Below are 27,393 nucleotides of genomic sequence, written 5' to 3'. Positions count from 1 at the left end.
AACATTAATTCTGCATTGGCCTTGTCAAGCCCTATTGGAATTTTTTGTTTCATTGAGATTGCCTCTCATTTTTAAACTGGAGAATCTGTTTCTTTTCTTCTTTTATTGAACATGCCACCCCACAATCAATCTGATGAACCTTCAACCTCAGCACTTGAGGGCCTGAGTTATAGGGCGAGTTTTGACAGGCTGTGACTTTATCCATTGGAGTGTAGGAGTCCAAGGGGTGACGTATAAAATCTTGAGAGGCACAAATAAGGTGAATGCACAGACCTTTTCCTGGTGAAAGGGATTCAAAAAATGGACAGCATAGATTGAAGGTAAGATGGAAAAGATTTCAAAGGAACCTGGGGACACCTTCATGCAGGGTGGTACACCTGTTGCTTGAGGATATGGTTTAGTCACTCCAAGAACAACACAAATGACTTGGATAGGAAAGTTAAAGGGATATAGGCCAAGCAGGGGCAATTGGATTGTCTTGGGTGGGTATCTTGGTCCTAATTTATTTTATTCCCAGCATTATTTTTGTCCCTTGTAAATTTGTGGTTCCTTCCAGACCGATTGTGCTATTTTATTTTTTGAATGCGTCACAAAAATATATTGAAAATACCCACTAAGAAGTTCAGGGATTGTTGAATGCCATGGTGTGCAACAAGTAAATTCCCTTTGCTTTGTTAATTTCTTGTAGATCCTATGGGATAACTATTGGACATGCCAGTTTTGGTCCAGAGGTTATTTGATGAAAGTCAGCTTTAAAACTGTGTTTTAGGAGTTTAATATTCATGCATCAACAATTACAACTTCTTCATATTAACATACTTAAAATCTTCAACTTTGGATATGTTCTAGATCACTTTTGTATCCTGAGTGGGATCTTCACTTTTTTCCTAATATTGAAGCAATTTAACGGATAATTTTAATTTGTGAATTGCATTTCTTTTTTTTCCCCCCACAGTAGAGCCTAAAAAACGGGGAAAATTATCAAGTATGAAAATCTAAAAATTCAAACACTGAAATGTCAGCAGATCAAAAATTGTTTATTCTCCCTTTGTTCGTACTTAGTTTTCTCAGCTCAGCTTTTACAGCCAGCAGTCTTTATGGATAAGTCTCGGTTAGCTTTGCACAATGTGATGGAGCAAGATTTGCCCATTGCTACATGCAAAATTGCTCATGCTCTGCCTGTTAGTTTGGGAGTGACAGTGGACAGGAGTCTTGAGGTCTTGCTAGAGATGTTCAATAGGGTTAAGGTCAGAACTCTGACTGGGCCACTCTAGGACATCAATTTTCTTCATTTGAAGCCACTCCGTGGTTACTCTGGCAGTGCATTTTGGGTCACTGTCCTGCTGAAAGATGAACTTCCTCCCCAGTTTAAGCATTCTGACAGAGGTTAACTTTTTTTTATCCAGTGTCTCTTTGTACTTATCTCTCCATCTTCCTATTAATCCTGACCATATTTCCAGTATCTGTTGCTGAAACGCATCCCCACAGTATGATGTCCGTCATACTTTACTGTAGGGTGGTGTTACCTGACTGATGCGCAGATTTAGATTTACGCCACACATAGCACTAAAAAAAGATATCTTTGCCCGTGAAGGCCAATTTATACTTCTGCGTCAAATCTACGCCGTAGCTGCATACCCTGCGCCATAGCCTGACATGCACCTCCCCAAAAATGTAACTATGCGTTGTGGCAACGCAGACTGCAATAACTGTGATTGGTCCGCTTGGTAGCATTGCATTTCCTCCTACGCTGCAATAGGTTCCCAGGTTCCCTTTGGGCGACTGAAGGGCAGGGAAGGAACTCTGGCTGCAATGCTTTCCTTAAAACTTTCCAGACCTCTGAAATTATGGAGAACCCTGTGCTTGTGCCAGTTTGTAGCTGTGCTGCTACAGCCTGTTGACTTCCACCTGAAGCTAAAACTCGAATGGTAATTGCCAGTCTCTTGAGTATACTGTGCATCCACTAATGTGAAATAAATGGTTGGAGACGATGAACCAAGTCGTCAACTCTACCTGCCGACATCCGAAAATATTTGATATGCATTTCCTTGTCCATGTCTCTCAGTGGCCGGACAAGCACAGAAAATTCACTCTCCTTCAGTTTCTGTCGCCATTGTTTGAAGTTTGAGTTTCTTCATGTTGAGTTTCAACACAAAGAAATTCAACACAGTGGCATAGAAACCCCACTGCCAACTAGCGTTTTGGTGGTGAATTGCAGAGCAATGCAGACACACCAATGCACAAGTATAAATGCTCACAACGGCGTAGGCCACTTGTGTGGGCTATGGCGTACGCTACTACGCAGAAGTATAAATCAGCCTTAAGGAAAATGCTGTAAATGTGGAAGAAGACCTTGTGATCAGATGAGACTAAAGTGGAACTTATTGGGCCAACACTAGGTGGTACATTAAGTATTAATGTCCTGAGATTGGGATCATTGACATTGAGCAATCGCCAGGTCCTTCCTTTTTGTACCAAGACCTACTTGATTGAGTTTTACCAGGGCTTCTTGATACCAGGCGTAGTCAAGTTGTGCCTTAATTTTCAGGCAGTCACTCTTTTCTTCATATCCAGAAGTTGTCTGCTTCATTTCTGGCATACAGCATCAGCAGCAGGGAAAATGCTGTATTCTATTTATAAATTTGTAAAGGCACTTGGGAAAATAATAGGATTAGGTGAAGTCATCGTGCATTTATGAAAGGGAGCACATGTTGGACTAATCTGTTAAACGTCAAAGGTTCAAAGTAATTAAATGGATAAGAGGAAACTAGTTAATATGGTGTATTTGGATTTGTAGAGGACCCTATCAGGTGCAGCAGAAGAGATTATGAAGCATAATTGAATCATATGGCATTATGGGTGATACGCCAGAGTGGATTGGAGACTGGTTAATGAAAGAAAGACAGAGAAAGCAATAGACAGGTCATTTTCACTGAGCTGCCACAGGAAGTGGTGCTAGAACCATAGCTGTTCAGTCTATATTATTGACTGGGAAGAGGGCATCAAGTACAATATATCTTAAGTTATTTGATTAAGGAAGGCTAGTAGCGGTTTGAGCTGAATGGAGGATGTAGACATAATTAATGTATTTGCATTATTCAACATTTGATGCAAGTTTTCTTTGTGGAAGAAAGTAGAGTATTATTTAAATAGTGAGAGATTTAAAAGTGAACTGAGTGTTCTGTATCATTCAAACTTTCAAGAAATGTTCAGGGGAGAAGATAGTTTGTTGGTTTTATTGCCAGAAGATTTGGGTACAATAGAAATGTTGTGTATGTGTATACAGCCCTGGTGAGACTGTATCTAGAATATCGTGCATGGGTCTAGTCACCTTTCTGAAGAATAAATTCACATTTGAGAGAGTGTATTGAAGTTTCACCAGGTGATTCCTGGGGTGCTGGGATTAGATAGGTTTGTTATCACTGTCTTATGATATGAAATTTATTGTTTTGCAGCAGCAGTACTGTGCAAAGACACAAAATTGCAAGGTAACTTGTAAAATAAATATATAGTGCAAAAATATAAAGAGGTGTTCATGGGTCTATGGATGGTTCAGAATCTCTGTGGAAGAGTGGGGGTCTTCGGGCTCCTGTATTAAGCTGACTAGGCCTGTAATTCCAGAATTTTGAAGAATGATAGTTGATCTGATTAAAACATACAAAATGGATAAAACACTGGACATGACAGATGTATAGTTTATTTTTCCTCTGACTGGGTATCTAGAACTAGAGACAATGCTCTCAAAATGCAAGATCAGCCATTCGAGGTAAGAAGGAATTGCTTCAGAATCAGGTTTAATATTATTAGCATTTGTCATGAATTTTGTTGTTTTCTGGCAGCAGTACTTTGCAATACATAATAAAAATAAACTAAATTACATTAAGAAATATGCATTAAAAAGTAAATTAAGTAGTACAAAAAATAGTGAGGTAGTGTTCATGGGTTCTTTGTCCATTCAGAAATCTGATGGTGGAGCTGTTCCCAAAACGTTGAGTGTGTGTCTTTAGGCTTCTGTACCACCTCCTTGATGGTGGCATGAGAAGAGGTCATGTTCTGGTGATGGGGGTCCTTAATGATGGATACCGCCTTTTTGAGGCACCGCTTTTGAAGGTGTCCTCTGCTGGGAAAGCCAGTTCCCACGATCGAGCTGGCTGTGTTTACAACTTTCTGCAGCTTTTCACAATCCTTTGCAGTGGCTTCTGCATACCACACAGAAACACAACCAGTTAAAATGCTCTCAGGATCGGAATCAGTGTTATTATCACCATCATGTGACGTGAAATTTGTTAACTTAGCAACAGCAGTTCAATGTAATACATAATCTAGCAGAGAGAAAATAATAATAAATAAAATAAAAACAATAAATAAACAAGTAAATCAATTATGTATGTTGAATAAATTTTTAAAAACGTGCAAAAAAAGAAATACTGTGTATTTTTAAAAAAGTAAGGTAGTGTCCAAAGCTTCAATGTCCATTTAGGAATCAGGTGGCAGAAGGGAAGAAACTGTTCCTGAATCGCTGAGTGTGTGCCTTCAGGCTTCTGTACCTCCAACCTGATGGCAACAGTGAGAAAAGGGCACAGTATATGTGTAGAAACTTGTAATTCTTTTGTAACATGCCAAGTCTCCTCAAGCTCCTAATGAGGCTGTCATGCCTTATTTGCTCCAAAGGGTAGTGAAATGTTGGAATTCTCTCACCAAGAATGGTGTAGGGCTCTATCAATGAGTAGATTCAAGACTGAAATTAATAGATTTTGAGATAGTAAGTGTATAAAATTCAGTAAAGTGGCACTAAAGTAAAATTTGAATTAATTGAATAATGAAGCGACGTGCTCAATGGCCTCTAGCTGAATATGTCTATTATTTGGTTATCAGTCGCTTTAGCATGCTAAAAGTGCAGGAGAGCAGAAGGTACATATGGTGATGCTTATGCTACAAATACTGAGAATGACTGTGAACTGGACCATATCCTTTGCAGTTCTCAGCTTTCAACTCTCACCAATTTCTTCCTCCCACAACTCCAATAGTGTCTCCTTGTACCCCAGTTTTGATGTAGATAAGAAAGCAATTTAATAAATTCCCTTAATATTTCATGTTTTCACTCATAGATCATGTTTTAATTAAAAATTTGTTTCCCAGAGACAAAATGATCTTAGTTGCATTGCTATGTAAAAAATGATTAGAAATTATTTGTACAAAGGCAAATGCACAATTTTCAAGCATTTAAATTGTGTTGGCACGTGGCCAAATGGTTAAGGCGTCGCTCTAGTGATCTGAAGGTTGCTAGTTCGAGCCTCAGCTGAGGCAGCGTGTTGTATCCTTGAGCAAGGCACTTAACCACACATTGCTCTGCGATGACACCGATGCTAAGCTGTATCGGCCCTAGTGCCCTTCCCTTGGACAAATCGGTGGCGTGGAGAGGGGAGACTTGCAGCATGGGCAACTGCCGGTCTTCCATACAACCTTGCCCAGGCCTGCGCCCTGGAAACCTTCCAAGGTGCAAATCCATGGTCTCACGAGACTAATGGATGCCTATACTACATAAATTCTTGTGCAATATTTTGTTCAATGGTTTTTTTTAGGAATAATTTCTGTTCACACTTGCACTCTTGAAATTGCTAGTTTACTAAAACCTACAGGACTGAGTCAAACAGACATTGGTTCATCTGTGCTCCCAGTTAAGTAATCACCTCTGTGATGGAGCAGAGATGTCTCACAAGTTAAAAAAAAATTAATCCATATTTTCTGCTGTAATTAATGTAAACATGCTTTTCTTTAATTTCAGGTACCTGTACCTCCTGTTTTCTAGTGATGACCTCTTACCCTTGGACTATTGGGTTTTTAATACAGAAGCTCACCCTCTTCCTATTTTACGTTCTATGAACTCTACCATGTTTGGAAATATGGTACTTCAATGAAGACTGCAAGAGAACTGGAAGTGAACTCTACTGTTTTGTCGTAGTGCTAGCAGGACAAGTGCAACTAATCTTCAGAGAAAAGAAAGGATCCTAATCAGTAAGACTTGAATGATTTGAGATTAAATCATGTAAGAAAGATGTGGACTACTGAGGGAATACATCTTTCACAGCAGAGTACAATGAATGTACAAGTTTACTATGGTGTAGTTGGCAATCAGTACAGTGTGAATGCTGTACAATTAACTTTATGACTGATGTTCAAAGAAAGCTTAACAGCACTAGATGTATGTAAGTAGTACAGGATATTTTTCTTCTGCACTACCTAAAGCCATTGAATCCCTGGCAAGAGTGGAATAGCCTCAGTTTTTAAAGAAATGGTATCTCTTTTGTGGAGTTTCCGACATGTGGTTCTTCCTATCAAATTAAAATGAAGATCTTTCAATTTTTGCAGGGAAAATCCTTGCAAAAGGCTGCCTCCATGTTAAACAGAGGGTTTGTTCCAATTCTGATGTAGCATATGATTGCTGATATCTTGGGTTTGATTGTTGGAATCTTACCATTATAAATGTGCTTGTAAAAATTTCTGCACCTTGCAAATTTTCTTTACCCATAAAGGAGTCTTTGCATTGATTTTTTTCAAAAATATTGGTATCACTTTCAAATGAGAACACCTAGCTAACTGTAAGTCTTGGTTTACTTCGGAAAGAATTAAATCTTTTAGTGTATTTTCCAGTGTTGTAAAAAGGTGTTCTTTTTCCAGGATATGTGTTTTCATTTGGACAGAAAAGCTGTAGCACTTATTAGTCTGCAGTATTCGTTTCCAAAAGAGGCAGAAAGTTAGCACCACATTTGAGACTGAACCACTTCATTGTGGTAAAATAATTAAAAGATGGCTAAGTTTGATCCTTGCTTTCCTTTTAGTTCATAATTGGCGGTGATCAAGATTTTAAAAACTGCTCTTCAGCAGCGGTGAATAAAGGTCCAAATAAGAGTTAATCAAACTTCCTGGATTTGGTACACACCTTTTACAGTATTAAAAGAGGAATTGATCATTTGTGTTGTAAGCATCACTTAATCAAGGTCTGTAAAGCATTTAACCCTGAATGATACCTACAGAAAGTTTGATTGTTTTTCATTTCCCCAAACTGAAGGATATATTTAGTTTATACAATCTGCTCCTCTTAACTCGGTTGCTTAAATTATCTGGAATTTCAAATTTTTTTAACTCAATTCTCAGCATGATGTATTATTTATGCTTAATTCAAATTCATGGGTAATTTATCTCTTCAGTGCAAATGTGACTTTGAATTATTGGGAGTAGAATGTATGCATACTGAAACAAAGGTGTACCTAATTAAAGAAAACCACTGATGTCTGAGGTTTTATTGTTTACTGTATTAGCTAGTGTCTACTATAAGTTCAGGTAGGATGTATCCCCTTCTTCCCCCACGAACTCCGTAATTAATGGAAAAGATTCTTTGGAAGAGAAGAGGAAATCTTTATTTTAAGAGCCTACTTATTGCAACATGAAGCTGCATTCCAATAAGTGAATAAAACTTATTACCATTTTATTTTTTCTGCCCTGCTAATGCAAAAAAAGATGTTCACACCCGAAATCTCAATCCTGTACTCATCCTGACATTTTCCAAGCTTAAAATGCGGACTAATTCATTTAGTTGGTAATTGATGACTGTGGAATGGTTGTGCCTTTGACTCCATCCCTGATAATTGCTGACTACTTTGTGTTCAAAGTAAATTGTGTATACATTACTATATACTACCTTTAAGTTCATTTTCTTGCAGGCATTTACAGGAACAATAAAGAAATACAATAGAATCTATGAACAATCATATATAAATAAAGACAAACAACCAATGTGCAAAAGAAGACAAAGTGTGCAAATAAAAGAAATGCTGAGAACATGTGTTTTAAAGAGTCATTGAAAGTGAGTTTGGAGGTCACTTTCAGTTCAGACAATTTTACGTCCCTATTAACCCGCATGGTTTGGAATCGTCCTCTTTCAAAAATCAGTTATCACATTTTCCCCTATAAAAACATCCTCAATCTTCCTGGTTGAAAACTATTATCATCAGTTGTAAGATGGATAATTTTTTTGGTATGTATTTCAACAGAATAGTTCCTGAAATAACGATTCTATTCTCTTTTTAAGGGAGTTTCTTTTTCTTGTTTCATACTTTCTTATTTGTCTGATGCTTGCTTTATTTGTAGAATACCTGAACTAACTTATTTCATTATTTTTCCATCCTACTGTTTTTGGAATGTATCACTCTGCAATATCTTTCTGCTCTCAAGTCCTTAACATATGACTTGTCAAATTTGCTGAACTCACTCAGTTTTAATTATTTGAAACGAGGTTTCTGTTCCTTCCTTAACAGCGTCTAAGTGGTCATAATCAAGGTCTGTACATTAATGCTTCATTATTTAATCATGTTCTTGAATTTTGAGCAAGCTTTGACCTAATTGATCATGCTATTTTCCTGTAATGTATTTCCTCCATTCTGTAATTTAGTCATGCCGTCAATATTTCATCAAAAGTGATTTCAGTTTCCACATTTGTAACATTGCAATTCTCTATCCAAACCTCACTGTCTTTTGCTGAAGCTCTTATTTTCAATATTTAAAATATGCTTTTCATTGCCTTTGTGCTATCTTTGTGAAGTACAGGAAGATTTTCTACATTAAAGGTAATATACAAGTTCAAGTTGTTGATGCAGAATGATGTCTTCCACCAATGCAGCCCATACTCTACCCGTCCCTACCTGCTTCAACAACCACCACCTCGAGAAAACTTTACTTCTCTAGGAAGTTGATGGGAATATACAAGGTATTGTTCATTAAGTGATTGTTGTTAACTACTTTGCCATTGCTGTTAGAAGTTTAGCTGGCTCAGCAGGAGTTACCTTTTTTGATAAAATTCTACAGAGGCAAAAATTTATAGTTAATCCTGAAGACCGATATCAAGATCACATCTGTTGAAGTAAGAAATAGTATTTGATCCCTGAAGGCAGCGGTATCATTCAGCCATTTAATTTTCCTGCCTTTGTCCTCTTGATTGCTTTAATAAATAGAAATCTGTTGACCTTTTATTCTGAATTTAATTGTACAGACTCCACAGTCCTTAAAAACTGTGGTGCAATTTCACAGTGTCAAACATTTTACAAACAAGTCGATGCATTTTTGATTTTGTTTATTTTAGGCTTTGTAGTGAAATCTAGTGATTCAGTAGTGATGAATTTATAGATTTGAATCTCTTAACTGGGAATCTAATTTGATAACAACTATCCTGAAAAATCCCACTTTATAACTGAAGAGCCTGTTACGAATTAAGATTGTGTGAAGTCAGCTAACTTACGTTGTTTGGGAGTTTAAAGTGAGAGGCTCAGAAACCACACTGCTTTTAATACACTGTAACCTTCAGTGTGTGAGTTTGGTACTTAAGTGTGTTTAGTGAGAAGGGTCCATGGGAGAATAACCTTTGATTCCACTATGTGACATTAGTACAGGATGAGTAAATCGGTGGTGGTTCAGAGTCATACAGCATGGAAACACACCCATGCTGAGTCCACACAAACCAGTAAACACTCTTTACATTAGCCCTATGTTGATCCTATTCTCATCCCATTCCCGTGAACTCCCCTCAGATTCTACCACAAACCTACACACCATGGCCAATATACAGCAGTTAATTAACCTGGGAAGTGGGAGGACACAGACGCATCAATGGGAAGCCATGCAGTCATGGTGAGAATATGCAAATTCCACAGGGAACAACAGGAATTCTGCAGATGCTGGAAATTCAAGCAACATACATCAAAGTTGCTGGTGAACGCAGCAGGCCAAGCAGCATCTGTAGGAAGAGGTGCAGTCGACGTTTCAGGCCGAGACCCTTCGTCAGGACTAACTGAAGGAAGAGTGAGTAAGGGATTTGAAAGTTGGAGGGGGAGGGGGAGATCCAAAATGATAGGAGAAGACAGGAGGGGGAGGGATAGAGCCAAGAGCTGGACAGGTGATAGGCAAAAGGGGATACGAGAGGATCATGGGACAGGAGGTCCGGGAAGAAAGACAAGGGGGGGGTGGTTACCCAGAGGATGGGCAAGAGGTATATTCAAAGGGACAGAGGGAGAAAAAAGAGAGTGAGAGAAAGAATGTGTGCATAAAAATGAGTAACAGATGGGGTACGAGGGGGAGGTGGGGCTTTAGCGGAAGTTAGAGAAGTCGATGTTCATGCCATCAGGATGGAGGCAACCCAGACGGAATATAAGGTGTTGTTCCTCCAACCTGAGTGTGGCTTCATCTTTACAGTAGAGGAGGCCGTGGATAGACATGTCAGAATGGGAATGGGATGTGGAATTAAAATGTGTGGCCACTGGGAGATCCTGCTTTCTCTGGTGGACAGAGCGTAGATGTTCAGCAAAGCGGTCTCCCAGTCTGCGTCGGGTCTCGCCAATATATAAAAGGCCACATCGGGAGCACCGGACGCAGTATATCACCCCAGTCGATTCACAGGTGAAGTGATGCCTCACCTGGAAGGACTGTTTGGGGCCCTGAATGGTGGTGAGGGAGGAAGTGTAAGGGCATGTGTAGCACTTGTTCCGCTTACACGGATAAGTGCCAGGAGGGAGATCAGTGTCCATTTGTCCCCCCCATCCCTCCCCACTGATATCAACTCTGCTCTTAAATGCATCTCCCCCATTTCATGTACATCTGCTCTCACTCCATCCTCCCACCACCCCACTAGGAATAGGGTTCCCCTGGTCCTCACCTACCACCCCACCAGCCTCCGGGTCCAACATATTATTCTCCGTAACTTCCGCCACCTCCAACGGGATCCCACCACTAAGCACATCTTTCCCTCCCCGCCTCTCTCTGCATTCCGCAGGGATCGCTCCCTACACAACTCCCTTGTCCATTCGTCCCCCCCATCCCTCCCCACTGATCTCCCTCCTGGCACTTATCCGTGTAAGCGGAACAAGTGCTACACATGCCCTTACACTTCCTCCCTTACCACCATTCAGGGCTCCAAACAGTCCTTCCAGGTGAGGCACCACTTCACCTGTGAGTCGGCTGGGGTGATGTACTGCGTCCGGTGCTCCTGATGTGGCCTTTTATATATTGGCGAGACCCAACGCAGACTGGGAGACCGCTTTGCTGAACATCTACGCTCTGTCCGCCAGAGAAAGCAGGATCTCCCAGTGGCCACACATTTTAATTCCACATCCCATTCCCATTCTGACATGTCTATCCACGGCCTCCTCTACTGTAAAGATGAAGCCACACTCAGGTTGGAAGAACAACACCTTATATTCCGTCTGGGTAGCCTCCAACCTGATGGCATGAACATCGACTTCTCCAACTTCTGCTAAGGCCCCACCTCCCCCTCGTACCCCATCTGTTACTCATTTTTATGCACACATTCTTTCTCTCTCTCTCCTTTTTCTTCCTCTGTCCCTCTGAATATACCTCTTGCCCATCCTCTCGGTCACCCCCCACCCCCCCTTGTCTTTCTTCCCAGACCTCCTGTCCCATGATCCTCTCGTATCCCCTTTTGCCTATCACCTGTCCAGCTCTCAGCTCTATCCCTCCCCCTCCTGTCTTCTCCTATCATTTTGGATCTCCCCCTCCCCCTCCAGCTTTCAAATCCCTTACTCACTCTTCCTTCAGTTAGTCCTGACGAAGGGTCTCGGCCTGAAACGTCGACTGCACCTCTTCCTACAAATTCCACAGGGACTCCTTTCTGACTGTTATAGCTTGTAGGTTATTAATGTGATGATGTATTTATGGAATATCTACAAGATGGCTTTTCTGGATCAATATATTGAGGAACCAACTTAGGAGGATATTTTGGATTGTTTTGTGCCTGGGTCTTCGGTTGGGTAACTGAAATAGGACAGAATTTCACGTTGCATTCAAAAGTGATATTATTTGATTGAGAACTTGGATCTTAAATCTAAAGAAAATTGTGAAGGTCAGAGAGAAGAGTTGGCAGTGATTGGTTAGGAAAATATTGCAAACTACGCATGTTGATGGGACATTGGTTAACATTTACAAGCACTGCACAAGTTGCAAAATAACTCCTTTTTGGCACAAATGCAAAGTGATTCATTGGTGGCTAACGAGTGTTACGTACTCTGTAACTGGGTTGCCAAACCAGCAGAAATGGATCACTCAGTTGGAGTCTGGATTACTAGAACTAAGAAAGTTTTATTAAAGAAACAAGCAACACAGTAATCGAAAGGATAATAAATGCAACAGTTCAGCAATGATAAACACACATGTGCACAGAATTAAGATAACAGCATCAATCAAGCTCTATCGTTGTCTAGGGGTAAATGACTAAATTTCAAAGTGACACAAAAGTTCAGTCCAATTTAGTTCAGTTCACAGTAATCGTTGCCATGGCGATGGACAACGTGGGGGGAGGGAGAGAGAGAACAGGAACGACTGATCATTCAGACACGGCTTCCACTCACAGATCGGCGATATTGCTCACAAGCAGCTTTCGGGCAGGTCCTTGGTGATGTCACCTGAGGTCACTGACTGTGACCCCTCCTCCAGATGCGGTCGATCCTCTGCAGTGAACCCGGCACCCAAGCGAGGGTGGACACACACCGGGTTCCTGCTGATCGTACCTTTCCACCCTGTGCGTTTAAGGTCCGGTACTTCCCACCGACTCGTGAGAGGCGCACCGCTTCCAGGGTCTCGTTACCTCGGGTGTCGTGTGTGTCCTGCCTTAGCGAACCTGTCCCTTTTTATCCCCCTGCTGGGGTATCGCCTGTCCATCACTTCAAACAGTTCAGGGTTCAAAGGGGGAGCCGCTCCAGACAGCTCTCTCTCCCGTCCCTTCATTACACATCTCCAAGTCGCCTGTCCATCACTTCAAACAGTTCAGGGTTTAAAGGGGGGAGCCGCTCCAGACAGCTCTCTCTCCCGTCCCTTCATTACACATCTCCAGATGCTGCTTCATTGTTCTTTATCTCTCCTTCCCCTGGGGACAGGTGGCAGACCAACTGCTGATGCCACTGATGCTAACCCAGGCCAGCAAACATCTTAATTTTATGTGTATTCTCGTCACACGAGAAATTAAAGAGAGCCTCAGAGGCTTTTAAAGTTTTCAGAAATAATAGAAATAAATTTAAATAATAAATCTAGAACTTAGTAACAAAAATCATGAAGACAAGATAGATTATGAGTAGACTGGCAAAAAACATTAACACAAAATATAAGAACCTCTATAAATCAGCCAGTTGAGAAAGTGGGGGCACCTTACATTCAGACAATTATTTTCTTATAATGGGAATAAGGAAAAATCAGAGTATCTAAACAACTAGTGTCTTCACACGAGAAAATGCACAAACCTGCAGAGAGGATATTCCCTCTTACTAAGCTCTGTCAATAGTGGATATAATTGAAAATGAGTAATAATTTAGGACCTAGACGCCTGAGGAAGGTCAGTTATTCAGAAGTGATTGACGGGTTTATGGTTATTAAAAGAGTCAGTGTATGGTGATTGTGTTGGAAAATGGAGCTGAAGAAGGTTGTGATCTGTAGCCTTGATCATGATTGATCAGATTATGTTGAATGACGGAGTAAGCTGAAAAGACTGGATAGCCTATTTTTACTCCATTTGATATATTTGTGTCAAAAATATGAATTCTTGTCACAGTTAATCTTAAATTTTTTGCGTCTTTTCCTGTGAATGAACTGGGAATTTAGGTGGAAAGAATGGAAGTGTGAGAATTGCAGCAGATGTATTTAAAAGAAATTCAGATTGTCTTGAATAATAGTTAGAATATTTCCTTTTTAACGGTCCCCTTCCTTGAAAATCTGAACAAATTAAACATTGCATGGTCACTGAATTCGAATTGTGCTTGAATTAGATATTGGTCTCTAAAGATAATGTACTTTTCATTTTGGTGCTCCACTGGCAATGACTAATATTCTCTTAACAGCAATGTATGAGCACAATTCAAAATAGCATATTTTAATATTTTAATTCAAAATAGCATAATAGCTTTGAAGAAATCTCAAAATACAGGTCGACCTTCACTAATCCAGCACCATTGGGACCTGAGGAGTGCCAGATTAGTGAAGATACTGAATTACAGAAGGATCACATTAAGCATAATCAGAGCCGGATTATCGAAGAAACCCAATTACAGGTAGTTTGATTAGTGAAGGTTGACCTGTAGTAATTTTGAAAAGTTAGAGATGGAAGTGAGTATTGTAAATACAAATTCTATTATTATTTAATGCAACTCTTAAAGAAAAAAAATGGACTTAACATAAGTACAATAGTGTTCTCTATCTGTCAATTTGTCACTGAAATTGGTCAACAATGGAGGTGGCATTTTGTCTATCACTGACGGGTGATAGCAAAGTAAAATAATAAGCATCTGATAAACTAGCTTTTTTAAAAAATATTTCTATGAGATGTGGCAATCATTGAAACGATCAGTATATTGCTTTGTGCATCCTTAGTTATCCTCAGGATGGTGGTGATCTGCACTGAATCATAGTGTATTAAGTGTACTTCCACAGTATTATTGGGTATGGAGTTCCAGCATTTTGAGCAGCAATTGCTGACCAGTGGGCAATATATTGTATTTCCAAGTCTGGATAGTATGTGATTTAGATGGAATTTTGAAGTGATGATGTTTCTTTACTCCTTCTTGCCCTTCTCTTTCTAGTATACAGCATTCATTGGTTTAGGATGAGCTGCTGAAGAAACCTTGCTGAGTTGCTGCATTGCATTGTGTAGATAGGCCACATCACATCTCTATTAAATATGATGGATGGTGTTCTCTAGATGAAAGTGTGCTTACCACATTTTTACATTATTCTTGGTTAAATCTAGAATGTGATAATTATCAATGTGGAAATATTGCCTGCTGTACTTCTAAATGATTTTTGGTGCAAGTTGTAAAAGGTCAAAAATTTGTGAATGAAAACCAATTTTACTTATAAAAATTGTCAATAGAAGGAATGCTAATACTTCCACCATCTGCAGTATTTTGCTTCTGTTAGATTTATGTTAAATCATGTTAGATTTAAATCTGCTGAGTGGATTTGCTACGCTGAATGAAATTCTTGCATTTGTATCAAAAGTTTTTGTGCATGTTGGATGAAGAATGTAGAAACTATAGAATTTTGTTTTGTATCTTCAATCACTTTTCCATTTGGCAGTAGTAAAATGAGATGGGTGACATTATTTACTTTTGGATCCCTGTACAGGCCAAGAATGAACACGGCAGATTTTAGATGAAGGCTGTAAAAGTAACTAGCCAAAACAGTATCCAATGAATAATGAATTTAAAATATGTATTTGAGAGCTCTCTTAAACTAGTTTAATTTTTATGTGATGATGATTATCCCTGAAATTGCTTTTGATATTTATTTTGTCGAGACTACTTTCAGCTCTGTATATGCTTTAATTAAACTGTGTCAATAATTGATAACATTTACGGCTTTAGAGGGAAAAAACTATCAGTTCTGATTAATGGAAAACCAGGGACATACTTTAAATGTATTCCAGATGAAAATTCCAGATATTGTTCAAGCACCTCTTATTCAGATGTATCAGTTCTATCTAGATTCTCACTGCATTCGGGGTAAAAAAGCTTTACTAGTTTGAGTTCATTCTTATATTTACATTTCATTTGAAAGCAAGAAAGAATCTTCTGTTGAAAACTGCTTGTATGGATGAATATTTTTTGTGTAGGAGCAGAGTATTATACCACTTGTAGGTAAAATTAGTAAATTGGTTATTGTCACATGTACTGAGGTACAGCAGAAAAACTTGTCTTGCATACTGTTCATATAATCAACCATTACAACAATGCATTGAGATCGTACGAGTTAAAATATGAGTGCAGAATAAAGTGATAAAATCCTTGTTTAACTGGTTTCTAACATATCCACAAATACTGTGTCATATTTAGAATGCATAATTCTGTGATTTACTTGTCCTGCTAAAATGCCGACTTATTTTGGAAGTAGGTTCCAGCCTGTGAAATCTTGCATGACAAAATGATACAAAGAGTCTGATACCAACAGATGGAAAACTGACATTTTGTTGAACACACATAAAATGGTTCTGCCGAAGGGTTTCACCGTGCTTTTTTCCACAGATGCTGCCTGGCATGCTGCGTTCCTCCAGCATTTTATGTGTGTTGCTTGGATTTCCAGCATCTGCAGATTTTCTCTTGTTGGTGATTTCGGTGAAGTTAGCACTTAAGTTATTTTTTATCCATAGTATAAACTCTATAGGATTATTCCAGCATTTGGTGAAAAGCATAGAACAGTTCATTCCAGTTGCCAATTGTTTAGTTATGTGGATTGTACACATTGACTAAGAAAGTAAATACAGGTTGAGCACCCCTTATACGAAATTCCAAAATCTCACAACCTTCGAAATCTGAATGTTTTTGAGCGCTGACATGATGTCACAAATGGAAAATTCCCCAAGAACCTGTAAAGGTTCCTGGGGATGCGCAGGTCTCTGCGCGCCGCAGACAGTTCTGAGAAGTGATCTCACATATGTAATAAACAAAGTTAATGAAAAATAGAATAATTGCACACAGCAAAAAATCAAGATCTCAATCGTGTATAATCACTGTCAGTGAACATATGCCACTTATTGGTATGCTGATCATTAAACAAGCAAAGGTCTATCACAACGAACTGAAATTTGAAGGTAATTGCGAATATTCAGTAGGCTGGTTGCAGAAATTTAAGAAAAGGTATGGCATAAAATTTTTGTAGCATCTGCTGATCAGGAAAAGCTAGCACCAGAACAAGTCTGTGACGCTGATTGTTTTTCTGCCTTACACAATGGCATTACATTTATTTAAGCATTGTTGATGAAGATCTAACACAGAACAAGTCTACAATGCTGATTGTTTTTATACTTTACAAAAAAAAACCTTTTTTAAAAAAAAAGTAAAATAGGAATACAGTGGACTGTAACCTTTTAATCTGGACCCCCTACAATTCGCTTACCACCATAACCGATCGACAGACGATGCAATAGCCATTGCTCTACATACCGTTATTGCAGATCTGGTGAAGAAGATTGCCTATGTGAGAATGCTGTTCTCGGACTACAGCTCAGCATTCAACACCGTAATTCCATCTTGGTGCCACAGGAAGCTCAGAGACCTTGGTCCTGTACCTGCCTTGTGTAGCTGGATTCTGGACTTCCTGTCAGATAGCTGGCAGATGGTAAGAGTGGGCTCCCTCACCTCTGCCCTTCTGACCCTCAACACAGGAGCCACTCAGGGCTGTGTACTAAGTCCCCTCCTGTACTCCCTGTGCACCCATGACTCCATCAACACCTACAGCTCTAATCTGATAATTAAATTTGCCGATGACACTACGTTGATTTGCCTAATCTCAAACATTAACCAGGTGGCCTACAGGGAAGAAGTCATCTCTCTGACACAGTGGAGTCAAGAAAACCACTTCTCCCTCAATGTAGCAAAAACAAAGGAGCTGTTTGTGGATTACAGGAGGAATGGAGACGGGCTAACCCCTATTGACATCAATGGATCTGGGGTTGAGAGGGTAAACAGCTTTAAGTTCCTCGACATCCACATCACCGAGGACCTCGCATGGTTTCTACAAACTAGCTGTGTCGTGAAAAAGGCACAACAGCACCTCTTTTACCTCAGACGGCTGAGGAAGTTTGGTATGGGCCCCCAAACCTTAAGGACTTTCTACAGGGGCACATTTGGGAGTATCCTGACTGGCTGCATCACTGCCTGGTATGGGATCTGTACCTTCCTTAATCACAGGACTCTGCAGAGAGTGTTACAGACAGCCCAGCGCATCTGTAGATGTGAACTTCCCATGATCCAGGACATTTACAAGGACAAGTGTGTAAAAAGGGTCCGTAGGATCATTGTGGACCCGAGTCACCCCAACCACAATCTATTTCAGCTGCTACCATCTGGGAAAAGGTACCGCAGCTTAAAAGCCAAGACCAACATGCTCCAGGACAGCTTCTTCCACCAGGCCATCAGACTAATTAACTCACGCTGATTTGAGTGTATTTCTATGTTACATTGACTGTTCTATTTATTATAAATTGCTATGATTGCACGTTTAGACAGAGATATAATGTAAAGGTTTTTATTGCTCATGTATGTGAAGGATGTAAGAAATAAAGTCAATTCAATTCAATCAAAACACAGCATCCTAGGTGGAGAGTGAAAGCCCGCTGTTGTTGCTGTTCAACAGCTGATTCAGGTATTCTCTCGATGCTACCATGCCGCTTTTGTTGCCTTGCACGCGTTGTATTTTCATTATATTAATGGTATGTAATAATTTTTACTCTTGGGTACATATGTGTGATGAACAAGTGTAAGACAGACTGCTTACCTGTAGGACATAAATTCAGAATCGGAAGTGATGGTGATCCCAAGCTATCTCATTATACTGTATATTCCAAAATTCAAACACTTTCCGTCCCTAGCGTTTTGGTTAAGGGGTGCTCAACCTGTACATTTTTGCTCTGTTGATTGCAGCATTCCAGAAAGAATTTACACAATTTACACTTAAAGACAGAAGGAGTATAGAAGCAATTAAATTTTTAGAATTACATCATACCCCTTGTAAGTTATTACTTAGCCTGATGCAAGAGCTCCTACTTCAAGGATGTAATATTCAACAGCAAATAAATGTGTATTTATGTGCTTAAACATAACAATCGCATGAGCAGAAATGTTGATGGATCTGGCTGATAATTCTATTAATCACCCATGGCATGTATCCCAAATATAAAGCTTTTCAAGAACTAAAAGTAATTGGATACTACGTAACTAAAAGATAAGTGTAACTATAAAGACATAGTAAGAGTTGTATAAGTTTGTTACAATGGAAATACTTTGTTGACATTTCCACTCAAAACTTTGAGAAGGCAGATGATGCAAGAGTATTCTCAAAGGTACAGACAATTGGACTTGGGAAGTTTAAATTGTAATTTAACAATTCAAGGTAAAGGGTCTTAATAATGATGAAGGTTCTGTCCAGAATTTTTCCCTGTAGCGGACGACTTTCTCACACGCTGCTCTGACGTAGTGGGAAATCGCATACTAGGCAAGTTACAGCAGTGGTTTGCCATTGCCTTCTGCTGGGTGAGTTTTTTTTTCAAAGAGATCATCAGCTCTTAACCCCACACGGATGGAAAGCATGCAGGGGAGCCGGCTGGGTTCGAACTCGGAACCTCCGCCCCGCAGTCCAAGCGCTGATGCCACTACGCCACCAGCGGGCCCACAGGGTCTTAAGGTTGGGGTAAAATTGGCCTTAACTACAACCCTCCCCCTCCTCCCTACAGATAAGGTATAGAATGATTGCTAGTGGATGGTAGCATCAAAGTCAATGGAAGTAGTTCGTCCATTTCTGTACTAAAACCTAGCTGAGCTTCACAATTCAGGATTGTTGTTCTGGAATATGATGTGGCAGGTGCACTGGTAAGGTATTCCAGATTGTTTTCAATTCGCACTATGTTTAACCTCAATTTCTAATTGTCTTTGAGAAAGTAATGGTAAAAGATCTTGAAATGTCAGAATCCATCTGTTAAATCTGTTTTTGATATAACTCATAAAGAATAGTTGGGAGTGAGTCAACTAGATAATTTTTTTGTACCTAGTGTTACATAAACCCCAAACCCACTTTCTTGCCTAAAGCCATATATATTTTATGATGCATTAATGGTTTCATTGTCATTGATCCTGGTTTTATTTATTAACTACATTTTAATTCTGATAGGATTTGAACTTGCAAGTGATTAGTCTAAGTCTCTGGGTTGCTACAATGGCAGAAAGCTATTCTGTAGTATTGTTGATATACATGTACCTAAAATATCATTGTATAATGTACCATTCAGCATGATGTGTACTTTTCACTACTGATAGTGAAGTGAAAATCAATAGATGCTGAAATTTGGAAGTCTTTCGTGAAAAGTAATAGAATACTCAAATGATTATATTGGAAATTATTTGTTTCAGTATTGAAGAGGCCTTAATTGTACATTGAGACACAAGAAAACTTTGAAGTGTGAAATTCTTCCATTTCTAATCAGCTTCTCAAGGGAGTCTTATAAGGTAATAGAGGCCCAAGAAGTCTTACAAGAAAATATATATTTTCCATACAAATATTGGAAAACTTTATAATGTTTGTTTTCTATTATTGTCATAATAACAAATGTTTTGACACCTACAAGCAGAATTTAATCATCATTTCTACATTCCATTTGTAAATATTGGTGAAATTGCAGTGATTTTTTTCTGATACTTGGTTAGCTTTTGTCAATGTAAATACCATCACTCGTCCTCCTCAGAATATTTCTGCCACTAATTGTGTTTAATTCCCACTGGAATTATGTATATAGAGCTTAAAATGTTTCTCTTTGAATTTAGCAGCCTACTTCTGACATTTTTTTTATTAAACTTGAGTCATATACTGACTTGGAGAGATGGTGTGCTTTTACCTGTAGGTGGCCTGTTATTAACACCGTGTCATTTTATATATTACAGATCCTAATAATTCTTGCCATATTTCAAGTTATTTCATAACAAAAGAAACTTGTAGAATAATCAAGAATGATGTCATTTCGAGGGACTGAATGGAATGCTATTCTACAGCAGGACCAATAATGAGGACAATGGGCTCATCGCCACCTCAGAACCCAGAGGACTGTAGTGGAAGCAAGACGTCCTCATCACCGAATGACAACCAAGTTTTAAAAAAAGCTTCTATTCTCTACCAATTTCAACACTTAAGAGAAATTAGGATAGGTATTGTACATGAAAGACAGGGAATATGGGGTGCTGTGGTCTGGTTGCAGGTTGATGGGACTAGGCAATGGTTCAGCATGGACTAGATGGGCTGAAGGGCCTGTTTCTGTGCTGTAGTACTCTATGACTCTAAGACCAGTATTTGTCAAAGTTTCTTCACAGCCTGCAGTGCAGGGGGAAAAATGTCATAAGGCAAAGTACTTGTTGAAATATTTCCTGTTACTAATACCAGCTGAGATTGGCTGAGAAAGAAATGCCAAGGAAGAATGCAAGTGCTTTGATGTTTTCAGGCCAGGTGAACAATATTAAGACTTAGCCTTAAATTTCCTGTCAGTTGTTTAATAACATTTAATCGACTGAAGTGTATTGAGCAGTGTTAGTAAATCAGAGCAAATGTTCTTGTGTCTACCTCCAGCCTCATTGATTCCATTATCTGTACATTAAGACATGACTTGCACAGTTTTTATAAAGCATTGCCATTTCATAAATCCTGACAAGTGTGCAATACAATGCACAAATTCTTTTTCCTCTCTTCATGAGGAGCTGATGCTCATCTCTGTCGGAAGTGGCAGACTGGTGACAGGGGAACCTCGGGTTCTGGCAGAGAATGGAAATATTTTTTAAAACTATTTGTCATTTGGTGTTGAGGATGACTTGCTTCTACTGCAGTTCTGTAGGTTCTGAGGCGGTTGATCAGCCCACTATCTTCATTATTGGTGCTGCTGTTGAGAAACTCAACAGTTTTAATTTCTGTGGTACCATTCACTAGCAACCTCAAAGTGTTCAAGGAGCTCAGATGTCAAGGAACATCTATGGAGATAAATAGACAGTTGATGTTTTGGGTCAAGACCTCTGATATGAACTTTCCAGCTTCATTCCATGATCTGTGGATCTTGTGTCATCAGTAACCTCACCAGGTCTCTTCACTCTGATAGTATTAATAAAGAAGGCACATCAACATATTTACTTGCTTGGATGTGTGAACAGATTTGGTGTGTCCACGTGGATTCTTTTGTACTTCCTCAGATGCACTTTAGGAAATATTCTAATGAGTTGCATCAGGGCTAGGTATGGCAACTGCTCTGATCTTGACTGAGAATTAGCAGTGTGTGGTAAATGCAGTCCAGGCCATCACAAGCTCATCATTTCCCTACTTTCAGCTAGTCTTCAGGGCTTCTTTTCGAGATACAAGTTACATAGTCTGTATTCTATTGATTCCAACACCTCTAGCTTGGGCACAGATGTTTTTGCCCACTGCCACCTCCTTGGCATTCCCCTTAGCTTGCATGGCTTTATAGCAGACATGGAAAGGAAAAGGATTCGAGGGCAGTCTTTGAGGATTCTCTGCAGTCCTTGACTGATGGAATCAAAATCTGCTTGGAGATTAGCACTGGCATAATCTATGATACAAGATTCCCATTCTACTACCCACATGGATTACTACATTGGTAGACATTCCAACTGGTCTTGAAGGGTAAATGTTGCCTTCCTGAAATCAGTATGAACTGAGTAGCAAGGAATAAACTATGAATTGGCTTATTGCCCACATCTCACCAAAGGATCAGGTGATCAGCTGTTTTTGCAGAAGGCATGGGAAAGATTCTTTCCTGACTACAAACTTTGGACACCAATGTACACCCAATTGAAACCTTCTGCCAGCTTAAAAGTCGCCAAAGATATGACCCTTGCAGATTGCAAAATTATTTCCAATATTATTCTTTGAGATATAGGGCATATTCCTTGGTGCAGGGGTGGGATAACAGCAGGCAGAAAAAAAGATAGGTAGTAGGACCCTTGGAACAGAAAGGAAGTATGAGGCTGAATTACAGCATGCAGGTGGGAGGAGGATTGGACGGTGGGATTGGTTCAGAGGCATAGAGGTCAGTGAAGGAGAGGAGATGATTTAACGGGGGATTAAGGGACAGGGTGGCTGAGGGGTATGCTGAGGAAGAGGCAGTAAGCAATAATATCTGAGCTGGAAGTGTTGGAACAAATACAAACAACACTCAAGATTTCTTGTATATGGCCACAGAGCAGAGCATCTAAGAAAAGATGTACTGGCATTGGAGAGGGTCCAGAGCAGGTTCGCAAGAGTGCTTCTGTGAATGAAAGGGTTAATGTGTGAGGTGCATTTGATGGCTCTGGGCCTGTACTCACTGGCGTTTACAAAAGTGAGGAGGGAATCTCATTGAACCCTATCGAATATTGAAAGGTCAGGATGTAGTGGATTTGAGGTGGATGTTTACTGTAGAGGGTGAGTCTAGGATCAAAGAGCTCAGCCTCAGAATAGAGGGATTTCCATTTAGAATGTAGATGAGGAATTTCTTTAGCCAGAGGGTAGCAGATTTGTGGAATTCATTTCCATAGGTGGCTATGGAGGGCCAGGTCGCTGTGAGTATATTTAAAACACGGGTTGATAGGCTTTTGATTAGTCAGGGTGTCAAAGGTTACAGGAAGAAGGCAGGAGAATGGGGATTGAGAGGGATAATAAGTTAGCCATGATGGAATGATGGAGCAGGCTGGATTGGGGAAGTGGTCTAAAGCTGCTCCTATGTCTAATGATTATTGCCCTACTTAAACCACTGACCCTGACCCTCCAGTGCACCGCAGTGGAGTGGCCACATGCCTCTACTAATGGAGCGTTGATGTAACAATTTGACAGTAAAATCCACAGCTTTCTAAGGAAAAGTTTACAGAATTGTCTATGTTTCATTACAATAACCTCATTTACAATTCATTTACCATTAGGGATTCAACCAATTGTCATTGAATAACATGCTCTTGATGCTAAATGGCAGGTCTACACAGCTTTGTCTCAGCCTTCAAATCATGGCTTTGGATTTCACATCAACAAATATGTCAGCATATATACTTCTGATGTGCAGGAAGAACAAAGGAAAGAACAAAAGCGCAAACAGGAAATCTGCAGATGCTGGACTTTCAAGCAACACACATAAAAGTTGCTGGTGAACGCAGCAGGCCAGGCAGCATCTCTAATGAGTTAGTCCCGATGAAGGGTCTTGGCCCAAAACGTCAACTATACCTCTTCTTAGAGATGCTGCCTGGTCTGCTGTGTTCACCAGCGACTTTTATGTGTGTTGAAAGAGCAAAAGGCAGAGTTCCTGGATAAATGAATGATATGAAGTGAGAATTGGACAGCAAAAAACATGAGGAGTCATAAATTAAAGACTAATGAATGGGAACTATTTTGAAAGCAATGAGAAATATGAAATTATAGTTAATCCCAAGTGGTTTAGTTTGTTACGTATTCGATACATTGCTACACCAGTTACTGGTCCATGTCGTTCACCTCTAATGTCTCTGGTAGCTTCTTCCATCAACACCAACTACAGTGTGAAGAGTAGCTCTGTGAAGAAGTGGCTGTTAAAGCTTAACTTAGCTGAAGTATGTAATGCTCTTCCTTCAGCTTGCTTTGATCTTTATTAGATCAGTATAAGAGACTTGGGATAGTGGCAGTGGCTGAAGAATTACTGAAGAATCAATAGTTAAACTCATACTTCCAGGCTGCAAAAGTCTTCCTTGTTTTGTATTTAATCATCACAAAACAGATAAATTGGTATTGTGAGCATCAAATCCATTATACATTTAAGCCATAAGTAAGCAGCACACATATCAAAGGTCCCCACCCTCCAGGCCATGTTTTCTTCCTACTACTACCACAAGGTAGGAAGTAGCTGAGTCTTGTGCTCAGCAACATTTATTATCCATCAACCATCAGGTCTATGAACCAGTGTGGATGACTTCACTCACCTCAACCCTCAAACGATGCATTACCTACAGACTCACTTTCAAGAACTTTACAACTTATGTTCTCACTATTATTTATTTTGTGTATTTGCACATTTGGTTGTCTTTTTCATGTCAGTCTTTGTTTATGTATAGTTTTCCATACATTCTATTGTATTTTATTTTCCTGTAAATGCCAGCGAGAAAATTAAACTCAGTATAATATGGTGACATATATGTACTTTGATAATAAAGCTACTTTGACTTGACTTGGCTGGAGCATGTAAATTGACATTTCATCTGAATGCGCAAACACAAGGAAAGCTGCAGATGCTGGAATTTCAAGCAACACACATCAAAGTTGCTGGTGAACGCAGCAGGCCAGGCAGCATCTCTAGGAAGAGGTACAGTCGACGTTTCGGGCCGAGACCCTTCGTCACAAAGGGTCTCGGCCCGAAACGTCGACTGTACATCTTCCTGGAGATACTTTCATCTGAATGGATATGTTTATAGGCTTTGTTTGTCTACTTGAGATGAAGGGCCAAGTGTCTTATCTCCTTGACTTACATGGGGAAGTGTGGATAGGGAAAAGACAGTGGGGTGATTTAAAGGAGGAATAAGGGAAGCTGATGAGTGAAGACAGTTGTATCCTGTTGGAGAGAAAGATAAACGAAATCTTTTGATTCTGAACAGGTCAATAAAGGTTGCTGACAAAAAGACAGGAAATGTATCAATCAGCATCAAGAACCTTGCCACTCACTGTGGAGGTGAAGGCCTAGCTGAGAAAAAGGAGCATCTTTCACAAGCACTAGCCTGAGAAGTGGCGCTGTGATGGGGGATAGCTGTAGACATTGATATGATGAACTATGTAATGTTATTGAAATTTTTCTGGCCATAGAGGAGGTTCAAATTACTTTAAATATATTTCAGACTGATGCTTGATTATGTGGAAGCTAGAATATTTGTTGAACTAAATCCATATAATAAATTCTATTAAAATTGAGAGAATGTCTTTAACTACTTACCTGAGGAATCAAGGATATAAGAAAATCATTCAAAATGCTGGAAATATTCAGAAATGTTCATCCTTTACACCCTAAATGAATTTTATGAAGGTGAATAAGGTAATAATATGTTAAGTGAGACTAATCCAATATTGATATTTCAATAATCTTGTAGATTAACCAGATTCTACAAAACATTCTAACCTTGTGGAATCAGTCTTGCATAAAATACCATTGCCACTTTCATAGTGTGAGTTTGGACTAAAAGAGTTAAATGGCAGAGGGAAGGAAACATTATCCTCCCTTGCCTAAAACTGAGTATGCATAAACTTTGCATGCAGTTGTCAGTTTACACCATGCTAAATTTTGGCAGTTGATGAATTGTGTACTTGAATTTGTTAATCCAAAACACTAATTATTTTTCCTAATTTTAATAAATATTATTTAGTACATCAAGTGAGCACCATCTACACTGAATATATTTTCACAGCAATCACAGAGTCACCCTGCCATGCTGGCTAAAGCTGAATTGAAAAATGCATTCTTAAATCATAGAGAGTATCAAACCATTTCTGGCAGGTTAATCCAAGAGTAAAGAACAGGTTTTAAAAAAATAGACCAGTTTCATTCAAGGTAATTTATCATGTAATTCTTTTGTCTAAATGAACTCGCTCTTATTCTTTATTAGATTTTTAGGCAGCTGATTTTTAAATTGCTAATGTGTGTATCTTGCTACTTTTGAGAGAGAGGATAATTTTTTTTGTCTCCAAAGTTTTGTTAATATGCTTTGGTTACTCTGTTTCTTAAAATGCTTACATTTTTATTCTCATTCCTAACATAAAATCAGATCTTATTTAAAACTTTGGACTTTTGATTGTAGCCCTGCATAAAACATTATATTGAAACTGTAGTGATAATTTCTTACTTGATTGATTTTATGTACAACTTGCTGCAGAAAAATCTATAATTTTGCAAACAAACTAATGAAAATAAATTATCTGATTGATCATTTTGTTTTTAAGGCCAGACATTAGATATTTTGTTAATATGTTGATAATTAGCATTATTTTAAAAAAACTTTAATGGGTTTTTTTTAGTTGAATTGTTAAAGAAAACAATCATTCCATTGAATAGCACACCTATTGTGCACAATCTACAGTATACATAGTCATTTTATAAATCTTCTATTCCAATTTTTATCTCATTAAAATATGGATAACATCTTGAGTTTTATGTGAGCTGCCTTTATGTGTCTTTAGGTGGTGCCATTTTCCAATAAATGTGAAGTATGGTTGGAACCCCAAGTGTGTTAAATGTCTGTTGTGTATAACAAACTATCTGGTAAGGTCAGTATTTCATGGTGAAGGTATGCTTGGTCACTTTTCAGTTTTCCTCCTTTTCCACATTCCCCAGTTTCTTGATTCTTTGAAAACACTTGGTTATTACATGTCTTCCAGGCTGTAGAATATACTGATTTTGATTTCAATATGTTTGAAACTTCCATTCTATAGATAAATTTCATCTTAGCATAGGATCCAAGATGATGGGAAAAGATTTTCAGAATTAATTGCAGTAATCTTATTGGTTTGTAGTCTTTATTTAGTGGTAAGTATTGGTGGGTCTTAGATATTTCCATCTTTCCTTGTTTTTCCTTAATTTGTCCATATGTAGCAATAAGAAATTTGAAGATTTATACATGTATGAAACCTTAAATATCTCTGTGACAGAATGCATGTTTAAATATTAAACTGCCTAACTATTAGAATGGTGAATGTAAATACTTCAACAATCTGGAAACAGACTACGCAAGACTCTGTTACTATATGAAACTCTTGGACTGTACTCCTTGGAGTTTAGAAGAATGAGGGGGCACCTCATAGAAACATTTTGAATGTTGAAAGGCATGG

At 39.0% G+C, this 27,393-nt stretch overlaps 1 protein-coding gene across 1 annotated transcript in view; it reads left to right on the top strand.

Annotated features, from left to right (window-relative positions):
- man1a2 (mannosidase, alpha, class 1A, member 2) overlaps positions 1-9,782 on the top strand; it is a 128,721-nt gene extending 118,939 nt beyond the window's left edge. The window contains exon 13 of the mRNA XM_063050720.1: positions 5,786-9,782. Coding sequence (XP_062906790.1) covers positions 5,786-5,918 — 133 coding nt within the window. The 3' untranslated portion in view covers positions 5,919-9,782. The remainder of the gene's footprint in view (positions 1-5,785) is intronic.
- Positions 9,783-27,393: the final 17,611 nt, after the last annotated feature.

This window comes from Mobula hypostoma, chromosome 6 (assembly GCF_963921235.1).
Source record: "Mobula hypostoma chromosome 6, sMobHyp1.1, whole genome shotgun sequence".
Taxonomy (NCBI): domain Eukaryota; kingdom Metazoa; phylum Chordata; class Chondrichthyes; order Myliobatiformes; family Myliobatidae; genus Mobula; species Mobula hypostoma.
The sequence above is the reverse complement of the archived record's forward strand: the minus strand, read 5'-3'. Positions and strand labels throughout refer to the sequence as shown.